General features: G+C 42.4%; 1 protein-coding gene across 2 annotated transcripts in view; it reads right to left on the bottom strand.

Moving 5' to 3' along the window:
* The window catches only part of NCKAP5 (NCK associated protein 5), a 797,038-nt gene that overhangs the window by 46,770 nt on the left and 722,948 nt on the right, over positions 1–27,320 (bottom strand). The window contains exons 16-18 of one of the 2 annotated variants that reach the window (XM_081814565.1): positions 8,867–9,181; positions 6,078–6,214; positions 2,963–3,095 (exon numbers count right to left, since the gene is read on the bottom strand). In XM_081814565.1, coding sequence (XP_081670691.1) covers positions 2,963–3,095; positions 6,078–6,214; positions 8,867–9,181 — 585 coding nt within the window. The remainder of the gene's footprint in view (positions 1–2,962; positions 3,096–6,077; positions 6,215–8,866; positions 9,182–27,320) is intronic. The other variant, XM_081814566.1, reaches the window with a different exon arrangement.

Here is a 27,320-nt window from a genome sequence, read left to right as displayed (position 1 = left end):
CACTGCCATTTGCAAAAAGAGCAAAAAGAAAAGTTAAAGGAACAAGGTCACTGTTCCCCAGGTTCTTCCCTAGCCTTCCCCTAATGTTTATTCCTGATTGCTTTGCACGGCTCATTTAAACAAAGCAATGTTAAAATGTGAACCCTAAAGTATGTTCTTGCATACTCCAGCACTTGTTCATTGACACAGTTTGGCTTGTTTCCTTTTTCAAGATGTGTTCAAATTGCCATTGGACCATCCCTCTTCCCCTCGTCAATTCCTTCCTTCCACCCCCCTCACTGGAAACTCACTGCCAGAGGGAGAGACCAGACCACTGAAGATGAAGATTGTATCTCTCTTTTTAGTAACCAACCACGTATGGAATCACGGAACTCCCCCTTCACTCCTGACACCTCTCTTCACCTAGCTCCTAAGACACCATGCTCCCCTGGCTCTCCTCCTCCCTTCCTGCTGGCTCCTGCTTAGTCTCCTTTGCTGGCTCTTTCTTTTCTCCCTGACCTGTGAACTCAGGAGGATGGGGTTCTCTCTCTATCAACACTCCCTCCCCTCCTGACCACATCTGGACCCTCTACATGCTGACACTCAAAGTTACATTTCCAGACCAGACCTGATCTGCTGAGCTCCAGACGCCCACAGCCCATGCCTACTCCACATTTCCACCTGCCCCACAGGCAGCTCACACTGAGCATGTCCAAGATGCTTCCCCCAGCTCCAACCTCAGCCTTCCCCATTTCAGTCAGCAGAGCACTGTCCCTTCCAGGACCCGAACCTTGGAGCCACCCTAGACTCTGCTAGTTCCTCTACCCCCAACCTCTAATCTGTCAGTAAGTTGTGTTGTCTTTTTAATTAGATCTGGAATCAGACCACTCTCACTCCATGTTGTATATGTTGCATGTGGCTATTGATATTTAAGTCGAACTCAATTAAGATAAAAATATAATAGAGAAAAAAGGGAATGGACCAAGTGAGAACTCTTAAGAAAACAGAGAAAATTAAATTTAAAAATTCTGTTCCTTGCTTGTGCTAGCCACATTTCAAGTGCTTATGGGCCAGATGTGGCTCATGGCTCTGGTACTGGCGAGGGCTGCTCACTCCTTTCACCGAGACCATCCTGCCCCAGCCACTAAACATCTCTTGCCTGGGTGACTACAATAGCCTCGGGGCTGATCTGGCTCCTTCAGTCTTTTACAACATGAGAGCCAGAGAGATCCTTTGGGAACATCTTAGGTTATGCCTCTTCTCTGCTCAAAGTCATCCCAAGGCTCCCATGCATGTCTAGCCAAGTCCTCGGAATGGCGAGCGAGCCCTTATGAGCTCTGGCTCCTTTTACCTGTCTGACCTCATCTGCGTCCCCCTTCCAAACTGCTCTGGCCACAACCACACTGGCGTCCTGCTGCTCCTGCCTCCAGGCTTCTGCTCTGGCTGTTCCCTCCGCTGAGCATGCTCTTCCCCCAGATATCCTCCCGGTTCACTCCCTCTCCTCCTTCCGATCTCAAACACCACCTTCTCAGTGAGACTTGGTAAGACCACTTTTTTAAATGTTAACCCCGCCCCCACCACCAGCAGTCCTGCCCTCCCATACCCTACCCTGCTTCCCCTTGTCTTTTCCACAGCACTCGTCTCTTTTCAACAAATGATAGACATTTACTAGTTAATCATATCTGTTGTTTACTCTCCAGCAGGGAATTTTGTCTAGTTACTCACTGCTGGGAAAGCTGGCCCAGAGGAGGCTTGCCATAAATATTTGTTCAATGAATAAATGGAGTTTTAGAGCTGGAAGGCACCCTGAAAATCGCTCTTGGATGGAGCAGCTTAAGGTCAATGAGGTGAAATTAGCCACTGTGGACCCACAATAAGTTCAAGGGAAGAACTGGACCAACAGCTGGCCTGGCCCTAGGTGTCTTCACTGGGCGGTCCTGTGACGATCACCTCCCCTCCCCCTTTCTTTGCCACAACCAGAGGGGCACCGACAAACCAGAGAGAGCCAATGGGGACACCAACCTAACTACAATACCAAGGGTATTTATCACTTTCTTCTTGGTAAGCCGTTGTATGGTTTCACCATTGGTCCTCCTTCTCTGATAACTTGTAGGAAGCAAGGAACAAAGTGGAGGCTCGGGCTAATGGCTCTTCTTACCCCCACATGTCCCAATGCCAGGACTCTTGGAAAACTGTAAACACACTTGGTTGCTAGGTTTTCCCTAAAGCAATTTATCAGTCTTGTTTTAAAAAAAAAACCAAAGTCATTGTTTTCATCATATAAGTGCTAAATTAGTATTTGAAAAAAAGTCGATTAGTATGAACAAAATGATTCTCCATTGCATCACTGAAATATTTCTGACAATCCAGAGTAGATTAGAAGGAAAGTAGACCCCAGATCCCATTTTGTATCAGGGGTTCATCTGTCCCTGTAGCTGTAAAGAAAAGCGGTCTGAAAATACACAATTTTAAATGCCTCGGGATGATGGTTCTTCTGCTGCCAATTCTGATTCAAAAAGAAAATGCTGTGAGTGAGTTTGAACTTCATAAACAGACCTGTTCATAACGGCACGCCTCACAGGTGCAGAGCTACACAGCACGATATTAGCAAAAAGCCTGGAAGGCTCCATCCGTGGCTCACCGGACGATTTAACTTGCCAGAGGATGTAATTAAGAACAAAGTTATCTTTCTAATCATTCCTTCATTACTGAGATAACTCAATTGGAGACTTTTTGGGAGATGCCAGATTTGGAAATAAAATCCTTACAGACTGCACTGAAATGTCATGAAGATTATACCAGGAAACAAATTGATGCGCATAGACAATCTTCCGTACACACCAGAAAATTAGATCTCAGGAGAGATGTGGGGCTAAGATGTAAAGTCAAGGGTGGGGGTGGAGGCAGAGTACAGTGAAAGGCAAAATCAGCGGCTTCGGGGAGAGAGAGGAGCCCCAGATGTCCAGGCGTCCCATTAAGTTACCTTGGGTGGTGCTCTTCCTTGCTTTCACTAACTTGCCCCTTCCAGCTCCAAAACCATTATTTCCATAGTCCAGGTCACTGTCACTATCACTGCCACCACCAGCAGAGTACGCACACATTCTGGGTACCTTGTCCTAAATAAGTAATACGAGACCGTTAAGATTATTCACGCAAGTCGAAATGGGGCAGAACATCCTGAGAGGATGGGACACGGTTCATCGCGGGCCGAATTCCATTCCACTGCGCCACCCCAAGCACAACTCTGCTTTCCCTTTCTATTTGCCTCTCTTGGAGCTGGCCCAGTCTACTCAATTACCAGAGCTGTAGAAGCAGGGCTGCACTAATGAAGCCATTGACCACTCTGCCATTGTCCCAGGTACAGGAAAGTCCTCACAGCTACCTGATCTGCATTTTGTACACTTCTTTATGGGGTCTTATTTCTCTCAAGTGCCTATTATGAGCTGCTGTTCCGAGCCTAATGGCTTATTTGTTTAAGTGATCTCATCACTGGCTTTCAAGTCTCAGAGGGTACGGAAAGAATCAACCTTGAGAACAAAAGAAGAAATGCTTGCCTAATTTACGATTTCCTTCTATCCCTTGAAAGGACAGGAGCCTTTAGGAAAGTACGCAACTGCTAACCCAATATACTCCTCGAATCAACTGAAAGTTCATGGGTTGAGGGACTCCGTCTCCCCTCTTGCTCACAGGTACACACAGCCTGACCCTCGAGTCGTCACTGGTGTGGCAATAAGGCCCTGTCAGGAATTGCTGAGGTGGTCGATGCTGTATAAACAGTCCCCACCCCACCCCCCACTTTGTGCACAGGATCAGAATACTGGAACTAAGATTGCACTTCTGTGTATAGAATTATAAAAGAACGTCTTTCAGGTTTGCGGGCTACGATGTTAGAGCCTATTATTCCCCACCCATCTGGGTCTCTAAAATCTGTTTGGGAGGGTGTCATTCGGTTGGAAATTATAAAAACACATTTTAGGATGTAAACCCCTCATCTGGAGTTATAAGTTCAAGCAGCTATGTAGTCCTTTATTCCTTTATTCGCTGACTCATCCATTCACCCCTTCAACAAACGCTTATCGAGTGCCTATTCTCTGCTAAGAGGAGTGCTAGGCTCTGGGGGTAGCGAGTTCAATACGCAGGATACTGGTAGTCCAGCAAGGATGATGTCCATGAAGGATGATGAGTCTCCAGGCTGGGGTGCTTGGGGAGCCCCACGTCTAGAGTTCCAGTACGGCCCCAGTAACACTTTCTGCAGTAGGAGATGAATTTTTTCACCCCTCCGTTCAACAAACGTTAATGGAACCAGGCCCTGTGCTGGGTGCTAGAAATGTAAGCTAACTTTTGCTTCCAACTCCTTCCCCCTGGCCATCAGCAAAGTAGGCTTCTAAGTTCTAAGCCACAGCGGTGACCCTCTCAAATCAGAGCGAGCTTTCCAGTGGGCAGAGCTGGGGCAGTGATGAGGGAGAGAACCCCAGAGAGGGGTCTTTGCTGCTGGGCGTGTATGTCGGGTGAGGAGTGTCTTACCATCACATGTAGTGGAACAGCCCTCACCCGGCCAGCAGTCAGCCGTTGTTGTTGTTATTATTATTATTTTTACTTTCTTGGATTTGCCTGAACCCCTTTGCCACAGTCATGACCTGTTGTTTTTGAACGACTTCCCCTCCGACTCTGGGTGTCTTGAGGGTTTTCTCAACTCTCCAGTTCCTAAAGCAAGCACAGAGTCCTTGGAACAGTGCTTCTCAAAGTATTTTCTACAGCCCAGCAGCACTGGCATCACCTGGGAATTTGTTCGAAATGTTTGGACCTCAACTCATCAGTACAAAATCGGACATGGCATGCATGGATGTGTAGCCCTCTGGGTGGTTCTGATGCCCACTCATGTTTGGGAACCACTGCTTTGGAGGAGTCTTAACATTTTTATGTCTAAATTAAGGCCTGATAGACTATATTGGTTTACTCTTTTGCCTCTTAGGCTCCTGTCTTATAGAGGCTGCCATTCTGAGTGTCAGACATGGAATTCAGAGGGCTGAGTTCTAGTCCCGACTCCTGAGTAAGGACCCTGAATATGATCCAGCATCTCTCTGGAGTTGTGTTCTCTGCTGAAAATTGAGGCTGTGGGCCTCGAGAATTTCTTTCCCTACTTGTCTATGGCTCCATACTGAGATGCTAAAGGCTGAAAGAAGGTTTGGCCCCACTGGTTGTGGGTGACCCCGGATGTGGGCTAATCTGGATATTTTCTCATCATAGTTGGTAGAAACTCTAGTAGAAATAGCAATGGGGGCTTCTAAGGCCAAGACTGGAGGAGACAAAGGCAGCAGGAGTGAGAAGAGTTAAGGAAGGGTGGGGAAGCTCTGGTAATTGATCCATATGTTCTTCTTCCCACCCTTCTCACTGCCAGGTGACAAGAAAGAGCCTGAAGGGGGCCCACCCAGGACAAGTTGGGAAATAGTGAACAGGCTGAATATGGCCCTAGGTAACTAGCTGGAAGGGGTAAATAGGAGGAAACACAGGAGGGAATACCAAGTAACCCCAAGGGATGATAGAAATGTCCCTGAGCCATGAGCAACTTCCTAGGTCCAATCACATGTCAGGAACCCTATGTGTGCCATCTCAGGGTGGATGAAGATCTCATAGCAAAAACGGTAGAGGCTGAAGAGATGCAGGTCTCACTGACCCTGGCAAGTCATGTGACTACTCTGGGGTATAATTATACCTCCTTTACCTGTCCCGTAGGAACGAGGTATAAAGGTTAAAGTAAGAATAAGATAATGAAAAAGTATCATTAAATCATTCTCAATGGTGCTCTTATGGCTTAGGAAAGTGAGTGCCCATTCTGTAACATCTAATCTGGGCAGAGCATCCATGCCTCAAGAATCTAGGGACAGATTTGTGGAAGCATTTCAATTCCTCCCAGAGACCCATGGTGTTCCTTTACAATGCAGGGAAGAAGGTGAGCCTTGGGCTTTTGTTTTTATTCACTGAGCGAACGACAAATTTGATTCAAAAACTGAATCTTTCGTGAAAAGGTTTAAGGAGGTCATTTTTCACCATCAGGAGCAACAGGTGGAGGGTGCCCTCCTGTCAGCCACCCCCCTTACCTGGGTCTCAGCCGTGGGGTCTTCGCCCCCCCAGCCTGGAAGCTGCTCGCTTGCGATTGTGTTTTCGGCATATTCAAATGGCGAGCAGGTCTGGGGCCTTGGCTCTGCTTCATTCTGCTTTTGGGAATTGATTTTTCCTAAATGAGGAAATGTACATGAAGTCATAATCTGCTTCCTTTCACTCTTTACAAGTTTAGGGAGGGGAGTGAGGGAGACATTAAAAAATAATAAAAAAAAGTCCAAATACAGTCAAAGCTGGGTATCCCACTGAAGGCAAACTTTTCCACAAAATGTTGATAGACTTCTCATGTTAGGAAGGGGTCAGTGAGCAAACCCTTTGGGAAACACCGATTACTCCTCAAACAGTGTTAAGCATCAAATGATAAACAGGTCTCCTTTTGGGAGCACTTCTCAGAACCTCCATTGTGCTATTGAAAATTGTCATATTGTCCAAAGAAAGGATTAGAACTGGAAGCCCTAAATAATATGCCCTATTCTGAAGACAATACTATAAATTTAGAGAGAAAAGTCTTTTCCAGATCTTTTTTGAGGATTCATATTTAGAGTATAAGTATATTCTGAGAATGTTAGCTTGCCTGATTTCAAAAGCAGATCTTTCCCCCATGCTTCTTTTGAGCTTAACTTGTGATAATAAAGTGAAAAATTAAAAAAAAAGAAGAAGAAGAAGAAGAAGCCCTTCCCAAACATACTTGGGCAGGGAACCCTTATTTTCCTAGAATACCCATTACGGTCATTTCCAATGCACTCAGAATGTGCCCTGGGCAACTGTGCTCTTAAAGATCTTTTGGGGCAGTACTCTCAAGCTTTTATGTGCCTACGCATCAGCTGAGCTTTTGTTAAATTTCAGCGTCTGAATCAGAAGGTCTAGAGTGCAGGTCTGAGATTTTGCATTTCCGAAAAGCTCCCGGGCCATTCTGATGATGCTATGCTAGCCTATGGATCACACCCTGAGTAGCAAGGGTGTAATGAGCAGGGAATGATTAAAGAAAGTTCCCCCATTACCCTTAATAGTAGATTAACCTGCAGAGTGAATTCCTTCCTCCTGCCAGAAAGGAGAATCGCTGTTATTATCCTCCATCCTCAGTGATTACCAACAGGACATGCTGCGAGAGCCTCTCAACAGCATTTTGCTTGTGAGCAGAAGAGAAGTCACTGTATATTCGCCAGCACTGTGAGACTTGTACAGTTACTTCTATTTTTGATTATGCAGATAAGTGAAAAAATTGAAATACATGCATGAAACAGGAAGGGACTCCTCTAAGTGGGAATGACCTCACTTTCCTTTTGGTCCAGCCATTCCTCCATTCCCTGATTTTTCCAGTGAGTCGCCGTTGGCCACAGAGAAAAGAACAGCCTTGGAAAGGGAGACCTGCGTCTGGACCGCAGTGATGCTAATCATTTGGTAGACCGGAAGCTGCGGGGTGGGGGACAAAATTATACCCTGTGGTTCTGTTGACCTCACTCTCTACCGTATATTTTTTTTTTTTTTTTTTACATCCCTTCATGACAATTTAATTAAGACACAAACCTCCAAAACCAGTGTGGTGAATATTAGCAGCAAGATCAGAACAATCTCCTTCCAATCCCCTTCTTATGAAGCAATTCAAGGCTTGTGGTTTCTATTCAATTTGTTATAATGACAGTGTTTAATTATGAAGTCTACTCAGCAGCCCGCCGCTGAATTGAGGTCACACATGTGACTATTCAAGCATGGAGCACATAATCTATAACTAAGATTTTGCCCCCGAATCTCTGGAGGCTGTGTCATTAATTAATAATGCATTTATTTAAAAAATAATATGCATTACAGCCTTCTAAAATGTAGCCTTGGCTTGGAATGAGCAGAAGTTTGTGATGAAACATTCATGGTAGTTGGTATTGTTGTATGAAGAACTCAGCCTTGAGAATAGCTCAATCACATTTATTTGAAGCTATTTAATTAAAAGTCTTTTTTTCTAATTTCTCAAAAGCCGACAGTATAATTTCTACTTGTGGCTCCTTTCTAGTCATCAAATCATAAAAGAGAGTCTTTAGAGTTCTAGTTCAGATACTTATGCATGTCATAAATGCAACCTAAGCCGTGCAAGTTAAAAATTATTTAGTGTCATCCTGCACTGCAATAAATATTTTTAATCTTGAGGGAACAATGAAAAAACTTTGACCCTTAGCCTAGTCCTATCTTTAATCATGGAAGCTTGTTTCAATTGACTGTGACGAAGGGTAGTGCATCTCAGCGAGGAGGCTCATTCCACTCTATTGCATTTAATGCACAATCTACAGCTGGTATATCAAACTAAGTTTTTTATAGTTCAACATATAAATATATTTGAGCAGGATAGGAACATGTCAGAAGACCTACATTTCTGGTTAGAGGGCAAACAACATTTCAGCTAAATTTATGTCTCGGGCCTAAACAGGTCTATATTCAGAGTTAGGTTTTAAAAGATAAAATCCTATGTGCATGTTGTGTGGTTTTTTTTCTTCATCAGTATATATGTCCATATACCTGTGCTTACGTGCTTGTTTCCTTTACGTGTGTGTATATCCCGTGCCGTAACACTAAGAGTAGATGATGTTTAACACAGGTCTGTTTACTTTTTGTTTGAGGACGTACAGGGATTTTCACGCATCCACATTCCCATCGGGCAGAGGTCACTGACTGACCTCCTGGTGGAAATCTTTTCTGCTGCCTGTTTTCCATTTGTTGTCAGCAAGTGCATTATTTTGGTGTGGAAACAATCTAATTTGGACGGTCACAGGCATTTTACCTGAGGAGGCTGGTTTGGGGAGGTGACTTTCAAGAGGCCGCATGCCCCTGGCGGTCATGATGGGGTCCGATGTGGAATGAACGATGGTGTTATCTGCAGAGGCATGGCTGTCTGCAGAGGAAGGCACTTCTCGTTCAAGGGTCTGAGCTCTGATGGAAGAAGCTGCACAAAGTGCTGGCTGGAGAGACAGGCTGGGCTCAGTGTCCTCTGGGGAGTCTGGGTGGCATATGTACCGCCCTGTGGAGCGATTTCCCGAGTCTGGGAGTGGGAAGGTTCCAATCCCACTGTCCAGTGTCCTCATCAGGCAGTTGGATTCTAGACAGAATAACATAGTGAGGATTAGAGAAGGCTCACATAAAAGGATAAAATGATCGTGAGGATTTGTATCTGATCCGGAGGAAGGGGGATATCTAGAAGGAAGAAATACTATTAATGGGGTAGTAAATTTCCAGTGAGCGGCATCAAACAGACATTTAGTTGAACATGGAAATATTCCCTTCACATAATATGATGTAAGACAGCCCTTACTGGCATTAAGAATCACATGTACTTATACCCTGGATGGCTCTCTAGAGTTACCACAGAAAAAACAAAACAAAACAGTCATTAGAGACCAAAAATTATTTTTGGTCACCATTATTTCAATTGGGAATCATATGACTTCGACCAATTAGGTGAAATTTATTAACCGAAATACGATGAGTAATAAGCACACATAACACATTGAAGTGATGTCCTAACAAAGGTAATTATGCATCTCTTACATGAATTATCATCCACTTGACAGTTAACTAAGTCTCTGGCCTCTCAATTTAATTGCAAGGGCAAGTAATTCACACGCTATAAGGTCACCCCAAAAGGTCCCTTACCTATGATACTATCACTTTATCATGTGGGCTTCATTTGACCCAACTGCCATTTGAAGTCAATTTATTGAGAGGACTACAGAGCCACTGCCTCTTTCCCTCTCACTTCACGCAGTGACACAACCCATCAGTACCTGTTGGATTTCTTGTCACTCCCAGGTATCCCTAAAACTATTATTCTCTAAAACAAATCGAGTTGATTTCACCACACATGGGTAACATATTCTGCTGTGTCTCATCTTTAAGAAACATTAAATACAGACAAAAATACATATCTGCAAAAATTATTGCATATTTGATTTCTGAAATGGTGGAATGGTTTATCCAAGCCAACGAGACAACTTCCAAGATCGGCTTGTCACCCCCAAAGTCTCCTGTTTATATGATAATTCTAGAATAAAACATCCTTGGTAAAGTTTGTATCAGCAGCTTATGGTTCTAAGACTAAGTAAGACTTAGTACCCTGTTGGGCATGGTGGTGAACATAACAGAATATGGCATAATCTTTGCATCAAGAGGCTCAACAGCCAACGTTTTAGTGGTGCTTTATGGAACAATGGCTTGGAAAGTGGGAACTGCCAATAGCTATTGTATGAACCCCGACACAGGATTCTCAGCCTCTGCAGGTCTCAGGTTCCTTATGGGATAGCTGTGAGGATAGAAATATGTTCGCCATCCAATCTCTAGAATTGAGAACGCTACTGAGCATACTGTGAAAGGTAGCTGAAAGAGTTAAATAATGAACAGTGACATATGCAAAATGTTTAGCATATTTATCAGATATTAGCAGGTACCTGGTAGGTGGATAGTTTATCCATAAGTGCCTTCCTTACACAATCTCATCTGGTGCTGAGCAATTAGTATCAGAATTCCCCAACCTGTCCATTCCCTACCCTCTTCCTCAAAACCGCTTTGCTGCGAGTAGTGGAATTCTGGGAATTTCCTAACACTAAGGTAAAAAAAAAAAGGGGGGGTGGGGGTAGGGCTGCGGACAGACTTTGCTGTTACAGGTTCTAGTAGGTTTGGTGCTGGTTTTGGAGGCACTAGGGAGACGAAGTCCCTATCAAAGAAGCAGCTTCCATTTTCAAAGGGGTATTTAGTGGGAAGCTGCAGATACCCTCTCTCATTTAGCCGCCTCATACACCATGGGATCTCAGACACTGGTCAGGGACTGCCGGGCCCTGATTCATATGGTGATGGCATGGGGTGGGCTTTTCTTTTTCAGGATCACGATGGCCAAGCCTTAGCTCCATTCATTTCAAGGCCTCCACCTGGCCAGCTTTACTCTCAACCAGCTTCAGAGATGGTTCATTATCTTCTCTATTCATTTCCTCCTCAATTAAGGGGACCTGATTGTTACAGAAGGGCCTTTTTGAGAAAGGAGCAGTTCTTTGCATGGGGAGGCATTGCCAGAAAAGTTCCAAAGGAAAGACCGTGCTATTCAGATTTCAAGGTCTTTTCTTCATTTTAGCCTAGAAATACAAACCCCCTCAGAGTTAGCATGTCCATGTGTTGTACTTGGAGCAATTCTAAGAGGCTGAAGTACTTCGGTCTCACCCAGGAGCAACTGGGTCTTCATCAGAACTGACCCAGTGTTTGGCAACGGGAAGCTGACTCAGGCTGTAACAGCTGAGATGTGTTAGTCCCCACATGCCCCAGGCTGCCTCCCGTGCTAACTTACTCCCAGCACCTTCAGGATTGCGTAGCCCCCAACTAAAGCGTGCTCGCCAGGATTAAGACATGGGGAGCTCTTTCCCTTTTGTGGATACGAATCATCAAGTTTGGCTGCTTATTGCAGCCACTAGGACTTCACTCCTTTCTTGGTGTTATGGCTTCATCTTCACGACCTTACAAAGTAAGAACTATCATCACCATCTACAAATGAGGAACCCTAGCTCAAAAGTGTTAAGTAACTTGCCCAAGGCCATGTGCTCTATAGATAAAGAGCTTGGATTTGAATCCAGTCAGGCTTAACTACAAAGACCAAGCTCTTAACCATCAAACTATCCTGATCCTTCCCAAAAGTACAGATAAATCCAGAAGTGGGGTCCACTCAGTTAATAGCCATTGAGGCAGCGTTGTGAACAGAAAGCTCACAGAATGCCCCCCACCCCATCCTGCTCCTAGGCAAGGCACTCAGCTTCTCCTTTGGAATTGGAACAGGCGCCTGAATTCTAGCTGGCTCCCACGCTCCCCATCCTGAGGTGTGAGTCTACTGTTAATGTTCCCTGTATTTGCATGGTTGCTGCCCCCATGCAGGATGCCTGCACATCCTGATCTGCATGGTTTCTGAGGACCATGACTGCTCAGTATCGCTTCCTTCTGCCCTCTTCAATTGATCCATAAACTTCCATGCCAAGGTTCTCTGGCATTAATCGCAGCTCTCGGGACTAGGCGATAGGCACTGCCTCCAAGGGCAGTTTTTCTGGCTTTGTCTAAGAACTCTTTCCCCTCTGAGTATTTGATGGCTCAGAGAGCACTGAATCCAGTCCCCTCAAATGAAGACTCAAAAAGCAAAATGAGATTCTTTGCTGCCTTTTCAGTGATTTACTGGGGAAAAGTCCCAGCCCCCAAAGCCCTGTATGTGCTGGCTTAGTCTATAGTACAAGGTGGGAAATAGGGCTAGGAGAGGTCTAGGGTAGGAGAAATGATGAAGGCAGGCTAAGGACAGTACCCTTCTGAAAATACTGACATTTTCTGATTTCTGTCCCCTTAAATTATCTTCCTTTCCCTTCTTTCCTTTTATAATATTGTCCTACCAGATTCTATAAAGCAGGACTTTTGGTATTCCTGAGTTCTGAGAAGTCTGTGCTCTTAACACTAAACTCACAAACCACCTGCTATTAAAGCCATTTTTTTATTTCTAAAAATTACAGGTGCCAAATGTAGTGAATTTGAAGAGCTCATTTGTAAGTACCTATGAAATGAGATGTAGACAGTCAGGGGCTCAGGCACCATATGCCAAGTTTCACCCTCAAGCAAATTTCTCCAGAATGCATAAACCTTTGGAAATGGAGTTTATATTGAAAATGCTGACACCTTCTTTATGTAGTTTCTTTAAGGTGCTGTAGGTTTCTCACAGTTCATAAAAATACTGTAACCTGAAAAAGTGTCAGATATTGTATTTCTGAAGCCAGCTTTTTTTTTTTCTCAGAGAATTCTAAGAACTCACAAAGTAATTAAATGGCTGTGATAGGAACAAAGTTCCAAGTGGAAAGCTGACCTTGCATCTCGAATGAATTGACAGTCTTGATCTCGACAAGTATAAGTTCACATTTGTGGCCGTGAGAATAGCTGCCAACAGGGCCTTGCTAATGAGTTCAAGGGTTGGGTCTCTGGATGGACCAGCGGGTTTCATCTTCCAAGGTCACCAAACGCATCTCCTCCCACCTACTTCTCATTGTCCCATTTGCCTTCTCTCTCTCACTCTCTCAAGGTTAAGTTCTCTCACTTATTGGCACAGACAAGCCCTAGACGTTTCATTGGATGACTCATAGTGGTGCTTCCCAGTCCTTTAAAGTCATGGCACACATAGAAAATATGTAGCTCACTGAGGCAAACACTGGTTACTTGAGAGCCGAGGGCTCCACATCCTAGCACCCACCCTGGGATCCATTCAGGGCATCAGCAGCAGAATGGCAGGGAATCTCTTTCTTATAGGACGGACTCAGGATCTTTTACTCACACCTCAAATGCATCACTTTGCAGATCTCCAGCAGGCAAGGAGATGGATACTTTCATGGTCTCTTAGAAGTCGATACAGAGATTTCTAGGCCCTCCTTTTTTGGGAAAATTCTCAGAGTGCTTGGATGAGGAATATTGTCTGGCCTCGAAGCTTCAGTACAGAGGGAAGTTACTGTGCCTAAGAGGGAGACGAGCAGCCCAGGAGTGGATGAGTAGCCAAAAAGGGTGAGAGGTTTTGCATGGGATGGTGGCAGAAAAGAAGTTCTGGAGAAACATTTCCACTGGGGATTTGTCAACTGTTAACTTAGGGTGCACAGTGTAAAAATCCCCACTCAGTTTGCCAATGAGCATTAGCACTTATGCTCCCTGTACCAGGGGTCTCGGCAGGTGGTTTTAGTTTCCTCATCTGAAAATTAAGAGCATACAGCCTTCATCCTAGGGGTGCTTTGAGGACTAGAAACATAGCACCTAATAAACATAGCATGATGCCTGGAACAGACACACAGCTATCATTCAGAAAAGAGCACAATTCTCTAAACAAATGTTCTTAGACTGTAGGCATCCTGGGGGCAGACTGGATTTTATTTATCTACTCAATATTCCCATATAAGTCCATTCCTGATTCTATATTGTCCTTTTTCAACAATATGGTGATTATGTGCTGATAGAACTGATCATAACTGCAGGCTGATCGAGGAACTGATTTACTCTCCATCACGAATACTCAGCACAGCGCCTGACATATAGTCAGTTCTCACTGAGTATAATGAAAAGAACAGGTGGAGAAAAAAACAGCTCTAGTCTTTAGAAAATGCTTCCTGAAATCAAATTGAATATGAAGCTTTCCTTTTGAAATCCCAATCTGCTGCCTTTGTTCTGACTCTGGCAACAAAAGAAAATAGCTGACTTCCTTCTTCTGCAGAGCTATTTTTCACATACGGTCAGACTTCATTAATTCAGATAGCTGGAGGGATAAGATCATTCAGAATTATTGAATATTTTAAGGACCAATTTCTTAATACTTCCAAGCCCTTAGAGCACTGGTCTGTGACCAAGACGAGGACAGCTCCTGGAATGGTGTTTTGGTGTCTTTCTCAGTCTTCCTGCCCCCACCCACTTCTCGCAAAGCATCACTGGCCAGAAGGTCTCAGGTCTAGAAGAAGCCAGAATGGCACCATCACCCTGGCCCTCATCCTCGTGGATTCTCAATGCCATGCTGAGTGCTGGCATCCCCACTTAACATCAGTGCCCATAGTAGTAGAAGAACTAAGCTCTTACAGAGTCCAGTTCCCGAGGATCATTTGTAGTGAGTAGATGAGATTATTTGGTCACATCTCACATGGATTTATGCAAAACAGTGAGTTTCTCTCTTTTAAAACAATTTATTCTCTCAAGTGGATTGTTCCAAACTTGTTTTATATTATTTCTTCACACAGTACTGTTATCTTTAAAAATAGCTGCAAAGGGGAAAGTTTATTTCCAGCACTGTTTCAGTTAATATAAATTTCCAAGTTGGTGGAATCTGAATTAGCAATGGTTTTTGAGTGTTTGGAAAATACTGCTGATTTTCCCCTCAGCCTTCTCTTCTATGGATTAAAGTGTCTCAAACTTTTTCTCACAGATCCTATCGCACAAATTCGTGATTGTTTGAATCTGTAAACCCAAACTCCGGGTAGTGTTAATGTATTTGTCCAAAAAGATCACTGGAGGGGCGCCTGGGTGGCTCAGTTGGTTAAGCGGCTGCCTTCAGCTCAGGTCGTGATCCTGGAGTCCCTGGATCGAGTCCCGCATCGGGCTCCCTGCTCGGCAGGGAGTCTGCTTCTCCCTCTCCCACTCCCCGTTTGTGTTCCCTCTCTCGCTGTGTCTTTCTCTGTCAAATAAATAAATAAAATCTTTAAAAAAAAAAAAAAAAGATCACTGGATAGGAGAGGCTTGAGAAAACCTGACTTGAGTTCTAAGTTACTCTGAATATTCAGAAGAAGGAAGTTAAAAAAAAATAGGCTGGAAAGACAAGGCTTGAAGACCCGTGTGGCTAGCTGCTGGCTGTGTGCCAACAGGGTTTGAAAACTATTCTAAGCATGTACAATGACAGCTCATTTGTAATAAGCCTGGCACAGTGCTCGTGACAAAGCAGGGGCTCGGGAAGTTTTCGCAAGTGGTTGTCAGGGAAAGGTGGGGGTCCCTAACATACACCGTCATGGAACCCAAGGTAAACCAAACGTCCATCTGCGTGGTTAGTATTCTACTGCAATACAGGGGTCTACTTCACTGAACAACTACCTTGTGGTTATTTCCTAAGCAATTACCTTTTGGCAACCATTTCTTTGGGGGTTAGCTGATTGTCATCATCAATAAGCAATTGTGAATATGGAGCAAAATACTTGGGAGTCGGTGGCAAGCTGCCTCATGCATAGGAAAGATGGAGTTCATTCTCTCAAGAAATCCATTTCAGAGCTGGCACCCTGAAAAGCTTTTTAAAAAGCCTAAATGAATGGGGTGCCTGGGTGGCTCAGTTGTTTAAGCGACTGCCTTCGGCTCAGGTCATGATCCTGGAGTCCCGGGATGGAGTCCCGCATCAGGCTCCCTGCTCAGCGGGGAGTCTGCCTCTCCCTCTGACTCTCCCCCTCTCATGCTCTCTCTCTATCACTATCTCTCTCAATAAATAAATAAAAATCTTAAAAAAAAAAGCCTAAATGAATGATGTTTACTGATGTTCCTTTGCTCACAGACTTATTACATTCTCGGGAGATATTTGCAAATTAGTAAGCCATGATTTTCAGTTAGCAAAGGTACAGCTCACCTATCCTAAAAAGTTGGACTCACTCGTGTGCAATGATCAGCCCTTTCTTAGAGGTTCAAACAAACTACTTTAGTAACCACGGATTTTTTTTTTTTTCCTCTTCAACACTAATAAATCCTAGGAAAAGAGAAAATTTTAAAATCCAAATTTTTTTTTACTTTGAGCATTTTCATCACATCTACAAGTTTCAGCCAAAAAATGCAACGAGGACCCAGTTTCAGCCAGAAAGGGTGTTTGTAGGGGTGCTTAATACCCATGCCATATTACTAATTGGCATGCTTTCTTCTAATGCAAGTGGTCATATAAATAAGTCTTCGTATGACTTCTCTCCAGGTTCTTAAACATCTTTAAGCTACGTGTGGTATTGGCACCAGAAACTTAAACCACAGATGGGAGAACAGATCTCTTTATTTGCACATCCTTCTCTTCATCTGTACGGCTGAAACAAGCTAAAAAAAATAAGCCTGTTGCCAAAGCCACATCAATTACATTTTGGTTATCCATTCTAAGTTTACTCTGTGGCTTCCTCAAAGTAGTCAAAAATGACTATATTGGCTATTTATTCACAACCACTGGGTACTTTTGGCTGTGGCATTAAGATGACCTTCTGGAAGAGTAAATTCAATTTGATGGCTTTGGAATGCATGGGAATACTCAGTCTTTGAATTCCAAGTGGATTTAAGCTTTCTGAGACTTGAAAAGTGTACAGAAGAATGTAAACTTGTTTTCCAGTCCCCTGTGCTCTGATATAAAGGAAGACCTGGTTATTGGGGGTCTGGTACACTGCTACATAGAGAATGAATATGAGAAAATCATAGGGAAGTAACATGACAAAGAATTAAAAGGAAAAACCAGACCATGAAATTCCTTTGTAAAGATGAAGGACAAGTTATTTAAACCAATATAAAAGATGTGCCACCTTAGGTTGGGTTGGTATCTGATGAACAAATACTCTGCATCTGATAGTAGCATCACATAAAATATTGTGCTGGGATGTGATTTAAGGATACAAACTGGAAAGGGTGAGAAATGTGTGTCAAGTGCCCATGTAGACCATGAATTCATCGAAATACTTCTTGAATTTATTTACATATCCAGCTGCTAAAACCCCTGAGGGGGCGGAAATTCCTTAAGTTTGCTGTAAGATGTGTTTCTTCCTATCAATGATACTGGAACAACCTCTTCTTAGGTTCTGAGGGTGACTCTCGGTCTAGAATTTTGGGATTCGTTATGCGCTTTCTGAACCCTTCTTGATTTCACAAATGTTAATAATTATCTCTATTCTCTTATCCCTCCAGACTGAAAAATCTTGAGATCTTCATATAATTCCTTCATGTCACGTTATGCTACTATGCTTGTCGTGTAAAACAATGCCCAGACTTGTATGCAATATTTACTGTGATACAGAAGAGTAGTCTAATGTGACCAGTGTGGTTTAATAGCCAGCACTTGTTCGAATTGGTCAGCTGATCTAGGAACAGCCTTGGATCTCAGACTCCTACATCTTATTTTGGGAGTTGTTGCTTTAGGTCAAAAAGTCCTTGATGATGAGCATGCACACATATCCCTCCCAACTCCCCACAAAGCAATGACTACCCTTTGACTGCTTTCCTATCCATATGTCAAGTCTTGTCTTTTTTACTTTGATATTTTTCTAACTTAAACAACAAGATAAAACACAACACTGTACTCTCATTAGCAAAACTTGCTGGAGTACCATAAAAATGTAGAATCACAATGGCTCCAGCCCTGATTTATGATCACCATTTTTCTATGTGAAGAAATGTCAACTTATCTCTCCATCTTGTTTCCTGTTATCCTTGCTCATTCTCTGTCCATGACAAAGTTACTCTATCCTCAACTTTTTTCCTCCCAATCTAATTATCATTTAGCTACTTATTTCTATCTTCTTTTCAAATACTTTGGGCTGGTGCTTATGAAAGGCATGTTAAAGATCTAAACAATTGATTTTACTGATTCTCCTCTGTTCACAGACTTACAACATTCTCAGATTACACTTCCAAATTAGTAAGTCATGATTTCCCCTTAGAGAAAGTACAGCATGTCTGTCCTAAAGGGTTATCCTTTTATCTGTTCAATGATCTACCTTCTCTCATGCATCCACTCCATCTCTGTCTGTCCTGCCAAAAGGAAGTGATAAGTTAAACAATTATCTGGTGAATCTGATAGATATAGATGGCTATTACGAGTAATTTTATCTCTCTAAATCTTTTTTACTCCATGTCAGGTTTTCTGAATTGTATGGACTACTGCTTCTTCTCTCCATTTCATCTGCCTGGATAACATCTGCTTTGATAAAGCAACTGAGGGAAGGGAGGAAAGAAAATAAATTGGGGGTAAGGTGCTGCAGGAGGAGATTCAAAACAGCTTGATTTGGCAAGAAGTGTATAAAAACAGAGAAGCATGGGGAGCTTCAGATATATCAACTTAGCAACAGATAGGAATTTATTAGGCATGTTTACAATAGAGCCTATGTATTATTACCCTAACTTTTTTATATTAAATTTTTACATGCTCTAAAATTACAAATTATTTTAGTTTGTTCATATTACTGCAATTATACATATTTAAAGAAAGCCTCCAGAAATATAAAAATTTAAAGTTCCTAGGTGTTTTTCTCCATTTGTCTCTATATTTAATCAGTCTCAATGATTTTTTAAATTATATGCAGAAAGGAAAAAAGCCCAAGTCTTCACACTCCTAAACTTTTTTTTTAATTCACTCTAACATGCCTTACTTGCTTGGTTCAGGATTTTAATCATTATAAGGTAATCTATTTTAAGTGAATATTTAAGGATCATTTATTTTTCTTTTATGTGACTGCAGTTGAAATGTGGGTGAAGAGGAGGCTGAAGTTGATGTGAGCCTACCTTTCCATTTCAGCTGCTACTCTCCACTCACCAATATTCCATGGTTGTCTTTACAGGAAGATAATAAAGAAGTAATGAAATCCAACAGACCAGTGGATATGGAGATAGGCAAAAATACAGAGAGATTTTTGCTTCTGTCCATTAAGGATTAACTGCAACAGGAATACACGTATGCTGTTAAACACTATTTTCAGATATTGAACAGTAGGCAGCATAGAACTTGACCTCAGAATCATGGGAAACAAATGAGGTGAGCCCTACAACCTCCCCAGTCACCTTTCTAATGACAGTTTCTAGACTGAAACACAGAGAGAAGGAACACAGAGCCTGCAGATCCTGTTGAATTGAAGAGATAAATATATGCATGTGTGTTTTTGGGGTGGGGTGGGGCGGGTATCAAAGTTGCTAGAATTTGCAGGGCTGTATATTGGAAAGAAAAGATAACAGCAGAGGTGTGCCTATAGTTTTGGGCTATATACTAATCTGAACATGCCTGAGGTAAAATTCATGATGTCAGAGAAACAATTACTATGAAGCACTAAGTTAAATAATCTCTTGAGCTCACACAGGCTGAAAATAGTTTGTTTCTACCATTCAGGGAGGCTAGGCTTTCTAATATGTGGACTATAGGGTAGAGTTCTAGGAAAGGTCAAACCTTAGTAAGGAGGAAAAATTTTATCTAGAATAAAGGCTTCCCTGGAGTTGTCAGAACAAAACTAAAGACTAAGCCTTGAAAAATAAAACTAATCTGCAAATACTTTAAAAGCACTCCAGAACAAAGTCCAAAAATTTTTATAGGAATCCTGAAATCCAGCACTCAACAACATAAAATTTCTAATCTCTGACATCCAGTCAAAAAGTACTAGGCATGCAAAAAACAGGAAAATATGGTCCATCTTCAGGAGAAAAATCAGTCAATAGAAACAGAAGAAATGAGAGATAATGAAATTATAACAAAGAACCCTTAAAATACTGTAGATAGGGGGCACCTGGGTGGCTCAGTCAGTAAAGCATCTGCTTTCGACTCAGGTCATGATCTCAGGGTCCTGAGATGGAGCCCCGCATCAGGCTCCCTGCTCAGCGGGGAGTCTGCCTCTCCCTCTCCAACTGCCTCTCCCCCAGCTCATGTTCCCTCTTGCTCTCGCGCTCTCTCTCTCTCTCTCAAATAAACAAAATCTTTAAAAAAATACTGTAGATATTATAAATATGTACAAAGATATAAAGTAAAACTTGAACTTCATTAAGAGATATTAGAATAATAAAAATACCCCAGTGAAAATTATAGACAGGAAAAAACCCTATTTAAATAGAAAAAATACACTATATAGGATTAATAATAGATTAGCAGTGATATCAGATAACAGGTCAGCAGAAATATCAGATATAGCAGGGGAAAAAAAGTGAATTTGAAGACATTAGGATATAAACAATCCAAAATAAAGTACATAGAGAAAAAAGACTTAAAGGAATAAACAGAGCATTAGTGAACTTGGAGTCAACATGAAGTAATTTAAATATGTGTACTTGGAGCTCCCAGAAGGAAAAAAAAGAGAAGAAAAATTATGTGACAGAATAACCAAAAATGTACCATATTTGATAAAAACTATAATCCCAAATCTAAGAGACTCAATGAATTCCAACCAGAACCTACATGGAGAAAACCCACTAAGGCACATCATAATTAAATTGCTAAACATCAATGATAAAAACAAATCTTAGGGGTGCCTGGTGGCTCAGTCGTTGGGCATCTGCCTTTGGCTCAGGTCATGATCCCAGGGTCCTGGGATGGAGCCCCGCATCGGGCTCCCTGCTCAGCGGGAAGCCTGCTTCCCCCTCTCCCACTCCCCCTGCTTGTGTTCCCTCTCTCGCTGTGTCTCTCTCTGTCAAATAAATAAATAAAATCTTAAAAAAAAAAAATCCTAAAAGCAACTGAGAATAAAGATACTTTATAGAAGAACAATGATAAAACTGACAGTAGACTTTATGTCAGCACTACATAATCCAGAAGAGAGTAGATGAACATCTTTAAAGTGCTGAGTGGAAAAAAAAAAACCCAGAACCTATTAACCTTATAAAATTAATTTCAATTAATCAACTTTTCAATTATTTTAAAAATCAAAGAAAAAAGAATTACTTTTATTTTTTAAATTTTTTAAAAAATTTTTTATTGTTATGTTAATCACCATACATTACATCATTAGTTTTTGATAAAGAATAACTTTTAAAACAAGTAAGAGCTGAGGGGTGCCTGGGTGGCTCAGTCGGTTAAACGGCCGACTCTTGATTCTGGCTTAGGTCATGATCTCAGGGTCCTAAGATCAAGCTCTGCAACAGGCTCTTCATTCAGTGGGGAGTCTGCTTGAGGATTCTGTCTCTCTCTCTCCCTCTGCCCCTCCTCTGCTCATGCCCTCTTTCTCTCTCAAATAAATAATCTCAAAAAAAAAAAAAAAGAGCTGAGAGAACTTATTCCCAAAGGAGTTTCAGTGTAAGAAATATTAAGTGTATTTTCACAGGCAGATAGAAAATGGATATCAGGTATAAATCTGGATGTAAAGAGAACCAGAAATGGTAAATATAGGTTGTAATAATATATATATATATAAAACATAGATATAAAAAATATATTTCTATTTTTTAATCTTTTTAAAACATAAGTAACCAAAGCAAATGCAAGAGCATATTGCAAGGTTTCTAACATATGTAGACATAAAATATAACAATAGCATAAAGGATGGCAGAGGTTATACAAAAGTAAACTGTGATACATTATTTAAGATAGTGTTAAAGTAAAGAGGTAATTAGACTACATTTAAACATTAGATCAATCACTAAGGGGTACAGCTAATACTCTGAAAGTGGAGATAAAGGGGAGTCATAAAAAATAATACAAAAGGCAGAAAAAAAGGCTAATCAGGGAAGAACAAAGGAAACCGTGTGAATCGAAACCCCTGGGATAGTGCTGGACACCACGATTCTGATGAAAAACCTCCACCTCGGGAACACAAGGTGCATCTCCCTGAGGCCAAATCGGAAGCCAGATGCTCATCCTAATGCTAGCCCTCCACTCGGCTCTCGGGGCACTTCTCCGCACCACCATCGGCTAGGGACCGGCCATCTCCCAGATTCTCACCCTAACCCTAGGCCTGGCTCTGGCCCTCCCTGGGCATGTCTGCTAAGTCAGCAGCACTCCCGGACTGGGGACTCAAGTCCGGCGCCGGACAAGCCCTCCAGGAACACAGAAGCACAAGCCACGCCAAGGGCAGTCCCCACGCTGGAGCTGATAGCAGGATTCTAGCGAAAAACATGACCCTCGACAACAGAGAGAGCCTAGTCCCAGAAAGCAATCCCAAACCCTGAGCTTCACCCTATCTATTGCTCAACCTCAATTCGGGTCCCACGGCAGGTGTACACATTGCCATCCAACTGACTCTTAACCACCTCCCGGACCGTAACCCTAACCCTAGCCCTGGCTGTGGAAATAACTGTGCCAGGACCCTAGTTCTGAGAGCGCAGTGGGCTTGGGTCACCTGACCGATGCCAGACTAATCGTTCAGGGACACATGAGGAGACCATGCCCCGTGCAGCCTCCGGCTGGTGCAGGAGACCAAGATTTTAGTCCAAAAGCTGAAACTCAGCAACACTAAGGGTTGGCCCTGAGGCCGAACCCGAAGCCCGAGCCTTACCCTATAGCCAGCCCTCAACTCATCTTTCAGGGTAGGACGCTGCCCTGCCATTGACTTGGTCCCTAGCATCTTGAGGACTATACCTGTAACCCTAGCCCTGGATGTGGCCCCAACCAGACCCCAACCCTAGGTGTGAGGCCAAAATGGATTCTGGACACCTGGGCAATGCCAGGCTAATCAGGGAAGAACAAAGGAAAATAATAAAAATAACTCTTATAACTCAATAATAACAGAACAAGCAGTTCAGTACAAAATTGAGCAAAATTTTGAATGCCTATGTCACCAAAGAAGATATGTGGATGTCAAATAAACATAGGAAAGGATGTTCAACATCATCAGTCATTAGAGGGATGCAAATTAAAATCATAATGATATATTACTACACTCCCCTAAAAATGGCTAAAACTAAAAAGACCAACAATAATAAATGTTGACCAGAATGTGGAGCAGGAAGAACTCTCATACATTGGTCATAGGATCACAGAACGGTAAAACTACTTTGGAAAACAGTTTGGTAGTTTCTTGTGAAGTTAAACATACACTCATCATGTGACCCAGGAATAACACCCTTGCCCAAGAGAAAAGAGTATATATGTCCACCCAAAGACTCCTACACACATGTTAAGAGCAGCTTTGTGATAATAGCTCAAACTAGAAATGACCAAAATGTTCGTTGGCTAGTGAACAAAGAAACAGATTATAGTATATTCAGACAATGAAATACCAATTGGTAATGAAAAAAACAGAAACAAAAACACAACTGTGAATACATATAATGTGGATGTTTCTCAAAAGCATTTGCCCTAACTAAAAGAGCCAAACCCCAAATACTATATGATTGATTCCTTTTACATTAAATTCTAGCAAAGGCATACCTATAGTGATAAAAACAAATTGGTGGTTGTCTGGGACTAGTGGTACAAGTGGTTCATGTAAAGGAGCATAAGAGAATATTTTGGGGTGATGAAAATGTTCTATATCTTTTTTTAAAAATGTATGTATTTATTTATGTAAGTAAGCAAGTAATCAGTATAGTCAACATGGGGCTCGAACTCATGACCCCAAGATCAAGAGTCACAAGGTCTTCTGACTGAGCCAGCCAGGCACTCAGAAGATGTTCTATGTCTTGATTGTGGTAGGGGTTACACAGCTGTATACATTAATCAAAACTCATGGAACAGTATACTTAGAAAGGGTATATTTTGTTGTATGTGAATTATACCTCAATATACCTGATTCTAAGTATTATATGCCCAGCCGGACAATAAAGATTTACTGGAATCCAAAAGTGCGGAATCCAAAACAGAGGAACTGGGCTTTCCCCAGGTATAACCTCAAATTCTCCTTCGAGGAATCTGAATGTGATGCTGGGAAGGAAGGGTCTTCAGGAGTCCCCAGGGAGCACAACTGGGGCTATTCCTTACTCCCAGATCAGGTAGCACACAAGGGGCTTTATTTACTCCTTCATCCTTTCAACTCTCCTGGCTAGTAGCGACTATTATCCACATTTGACAGAGGAGGAAAGCAAAGCTTTGAGGAGACAGGGTCACCTGACAGTGCCAGTCTGACTCCAAAGCTCAGGCTCGCTCTATTCATTAACCTGCCTCCCAGTAGGGGTGGAGGTCTCCAGTATCATCGAGCCTGCCAGGGACTATATAGGCCAGTACTTCTCTAGCTTAGGGAGTGGTGCACAGACCCCTGGATTCTCTGGCTATGTGCCCGACTCTCCAGAGCCACTAAATGGACGTGCCCTGTGGAAATGCATTTGACCTTCATCATGCCTCATCTTTCTGCAGCATAACAACATTTGCTGTTTGTTTACCACAGGGTAAATGCTTTACTTGCATCAGATCATGATAAAATATGCAGTGGACACATTTTACATACAAGGAAACGGAGATTTAAGAAGGTAAATAAAGTTGCCCATGGTCATATAGCTACAAGTAGGAGAGCCAAGATTTGGAGCAAGGCCTATATACAAACCACAAAGCTTGCAGGCCTGACGGCTACATGATTCTAGTATTGTCTTCTGTCCTCAGTTTGCCAAGCACTCTGAATCAGTAAGGATGCTTCGGGTGGATAGTCACACATTAAACATTAGCTCATGGTCCAGAAGTAGAGCAAGCTTCAGGGCTGCCTTAATCTAGGGCCTCTGTCTTCCCTCCCCTGCAGCTGTCTTGGCTCTGCACATCCTGTGTGTCAGCTTTGGTTTCATGTCGGTAGGAGCTGGGTCTAGTGGCTCCATACCCATCAGCTGTACACTCCCAAGTCTAGAGAAAAAGAGAAGCTGGCTCTTTGTGTGATTTCTCTCTGCATCTCCAACCACTCTGTCCCCTAAAAATTAGCCAAATGAGGTCACAAGCTTATTCCTGGGCCAATCCATTCATTGACTGGCCCAGAGCCTAGCTTCCTAGGCCAATTGCTTGCAGGGAAATTTACCAGAAGTGTCCTAATAACATTGTACCCTTGATGTGGAAATGAATATTGGGAAGCCAAACATAATGTCTGCTGTATTCTTTCTTAGTCATTATTTCAACTGAATCTTACAGCAACACTATGCCTCAGTGGTAATCTCTACTTTACAGATGAGAACACAAACAGGCAGCCTGTATCTCTCAGGAAACAAGTACACATACGGCAGCCAGGATTCAAAGTCATGTCTTCTCACTCCAAGTCAACAGCTCTTTCTGCTACTTGGACAACTACCGTGACCATACCCCACTTTCCCTCTTCAGATCAAATTCCAAGTTGTTGCTGAGAAGATATTCATCTTCGAGCTTCAAGCTTCTGGTATTTATCATCTTTTTTTTTTTTTTTTCTAATTCAATAACCACCCCATTATGGAATCCAGTAAGCCATTATAACCAAGTAGGGAGACTTTTTTTTTTCAGGACTTCCTTTCCAATGAGGCTTTATAGGTATCATTTAAAATAAATACATAGTCTGATCAGCCTTAAAACCTATTTAGTGTGATGCAGACTTTCTTCTCTTTTCCCTCTTCAATCTCACTTTCTAAATAACCTCATGTTCAAAAAGACTGTCCTTTTCAAATACTTTTTCCACATCTACCACCAACACACTATCAAACCCTACCCCCAGGCCTCTGCTCTCACCAGCCGTATTCATTCTCCATAACAGATCCAAAGAGAAGGTTCTGGCCTTTGGGCTTTTAATGAAAGAGTGTCATAAAGATAGTCTTTTTTTCCTTAAAAAAGATGAATGAGAGAGATAAGATGAAAAAAAAAATCCTCAAATATCTGCTTAGCTACACAGGGCATTGTTTCAACCAGAGTTCCAATTGAAATGGGGAAAGAGAACTGGCTGGTGGATGATTGTGGCTTTAGTAACTAGCAGAGCCCCAGACGCTGGTAAAAGGAATCCCTTGTACCTCAGGCCCATCTTACATCTAAGATGTGCTGCCATGAACTTGATCCTTTGATTTTCCTGACAATCATGTGCTGAGTTGGGGAAGGAAGCAGCCAGTATATCCAATTTACAGATAGAGAAACCCAGGCAACAATCTGCTTAATTAATAAGGGACAAAACTGTAATGGGAACTTAGGTATACTGCTTCTGGGCTCAGTGCTGCTTACACTACATTATTTGGATTCCTGAAAAGTTAGGGAAGTGGTATGAAAGATATGAAGGTTCAGGAATCAGTTTAGCACCTCTGACTCTGGATTTTAAGTTTGAATCTTACATATTTTTGGTCTTTCTTTGGTGTTCAGGAAAAGTAAACAAGACTTGACAGAAAATCTGACGAGAAGCTGCGATCATTTTGAACCAAGGCCAATATATAAAAATTCAAAAGATGTTATCAAGAATATATGTTGGTACCATCTAGGGCAACTGTCATAACATGGCTTTCCAACAGACATACATTATTGAATGTATTGAATGCACATTGAATAATATTGAATGTGCTATTGATTCTTTAGACCATGTGTCTCTCTCTCCGCAAGACCAGAGGAAAGAAATGAAAGAGGCATCAAAGAAGACTCTTGTTTTTCTAAATGTGAAGAATTGGGAGTAATGGGGGAAGGCCTTTAAAATAAGGAGCCAAGTTAGAGCATGGGGAAAAGATCCTAATGAGGAAGCCACCATGGTGAGGAAGAGGAGATGAGGAGGCTGAATGGAATCATGATGTTGGAGGTCATGCTGAGACATCTGGAGCTAAGCTTGGAGATTTTGTTTGCAAACAGAGTCGCTGGGGGAGCAGAAAGAAAAGCTACAACAGACAGTGTTATTGAAGGTGGGGTTATGGAGGAAGCTAAAGACAGCTGAAAGAACTTCAGGAGATAAAGGCTGGAAATGTCTCTGGCAAGCTCAAGCAAGTCATAGGACACTCAGTGATCCCCAGGCCTTCCCTCTCCCCAGCAGATTGGGAAAGGGTCAGGGATGGAACAGAATAAGGAGAATAAGTCAACGGTTGAGTGGATCTTTCTGTGGGATCCTGAGGACTGTGGCAGAGTAGAACGTGCCAGAACGTCAAAGGTTTTTGACAGCTAAATCTGCTTAAATGTGCAGGGG

This window comes from Leptonychotes weddellii, chromosome 3 (genome assembly GCF_054177405.1).
Source record: "Leptonychotes weddellii isolate Sample4059 chromosome 3, ASM5417740v2, whole genome shotgun sequence".
NCBI classification, from domain to species: domain Eukaryota; kingdom Metazoa; phylum Chordata; class Mammalia; order Carnivora; family Phocidae; genus Leptonychotes; species Leptonychotes weddellii.
This window is presented reverse-complemented; position numbering and strand designations above follow the sequence as displayed.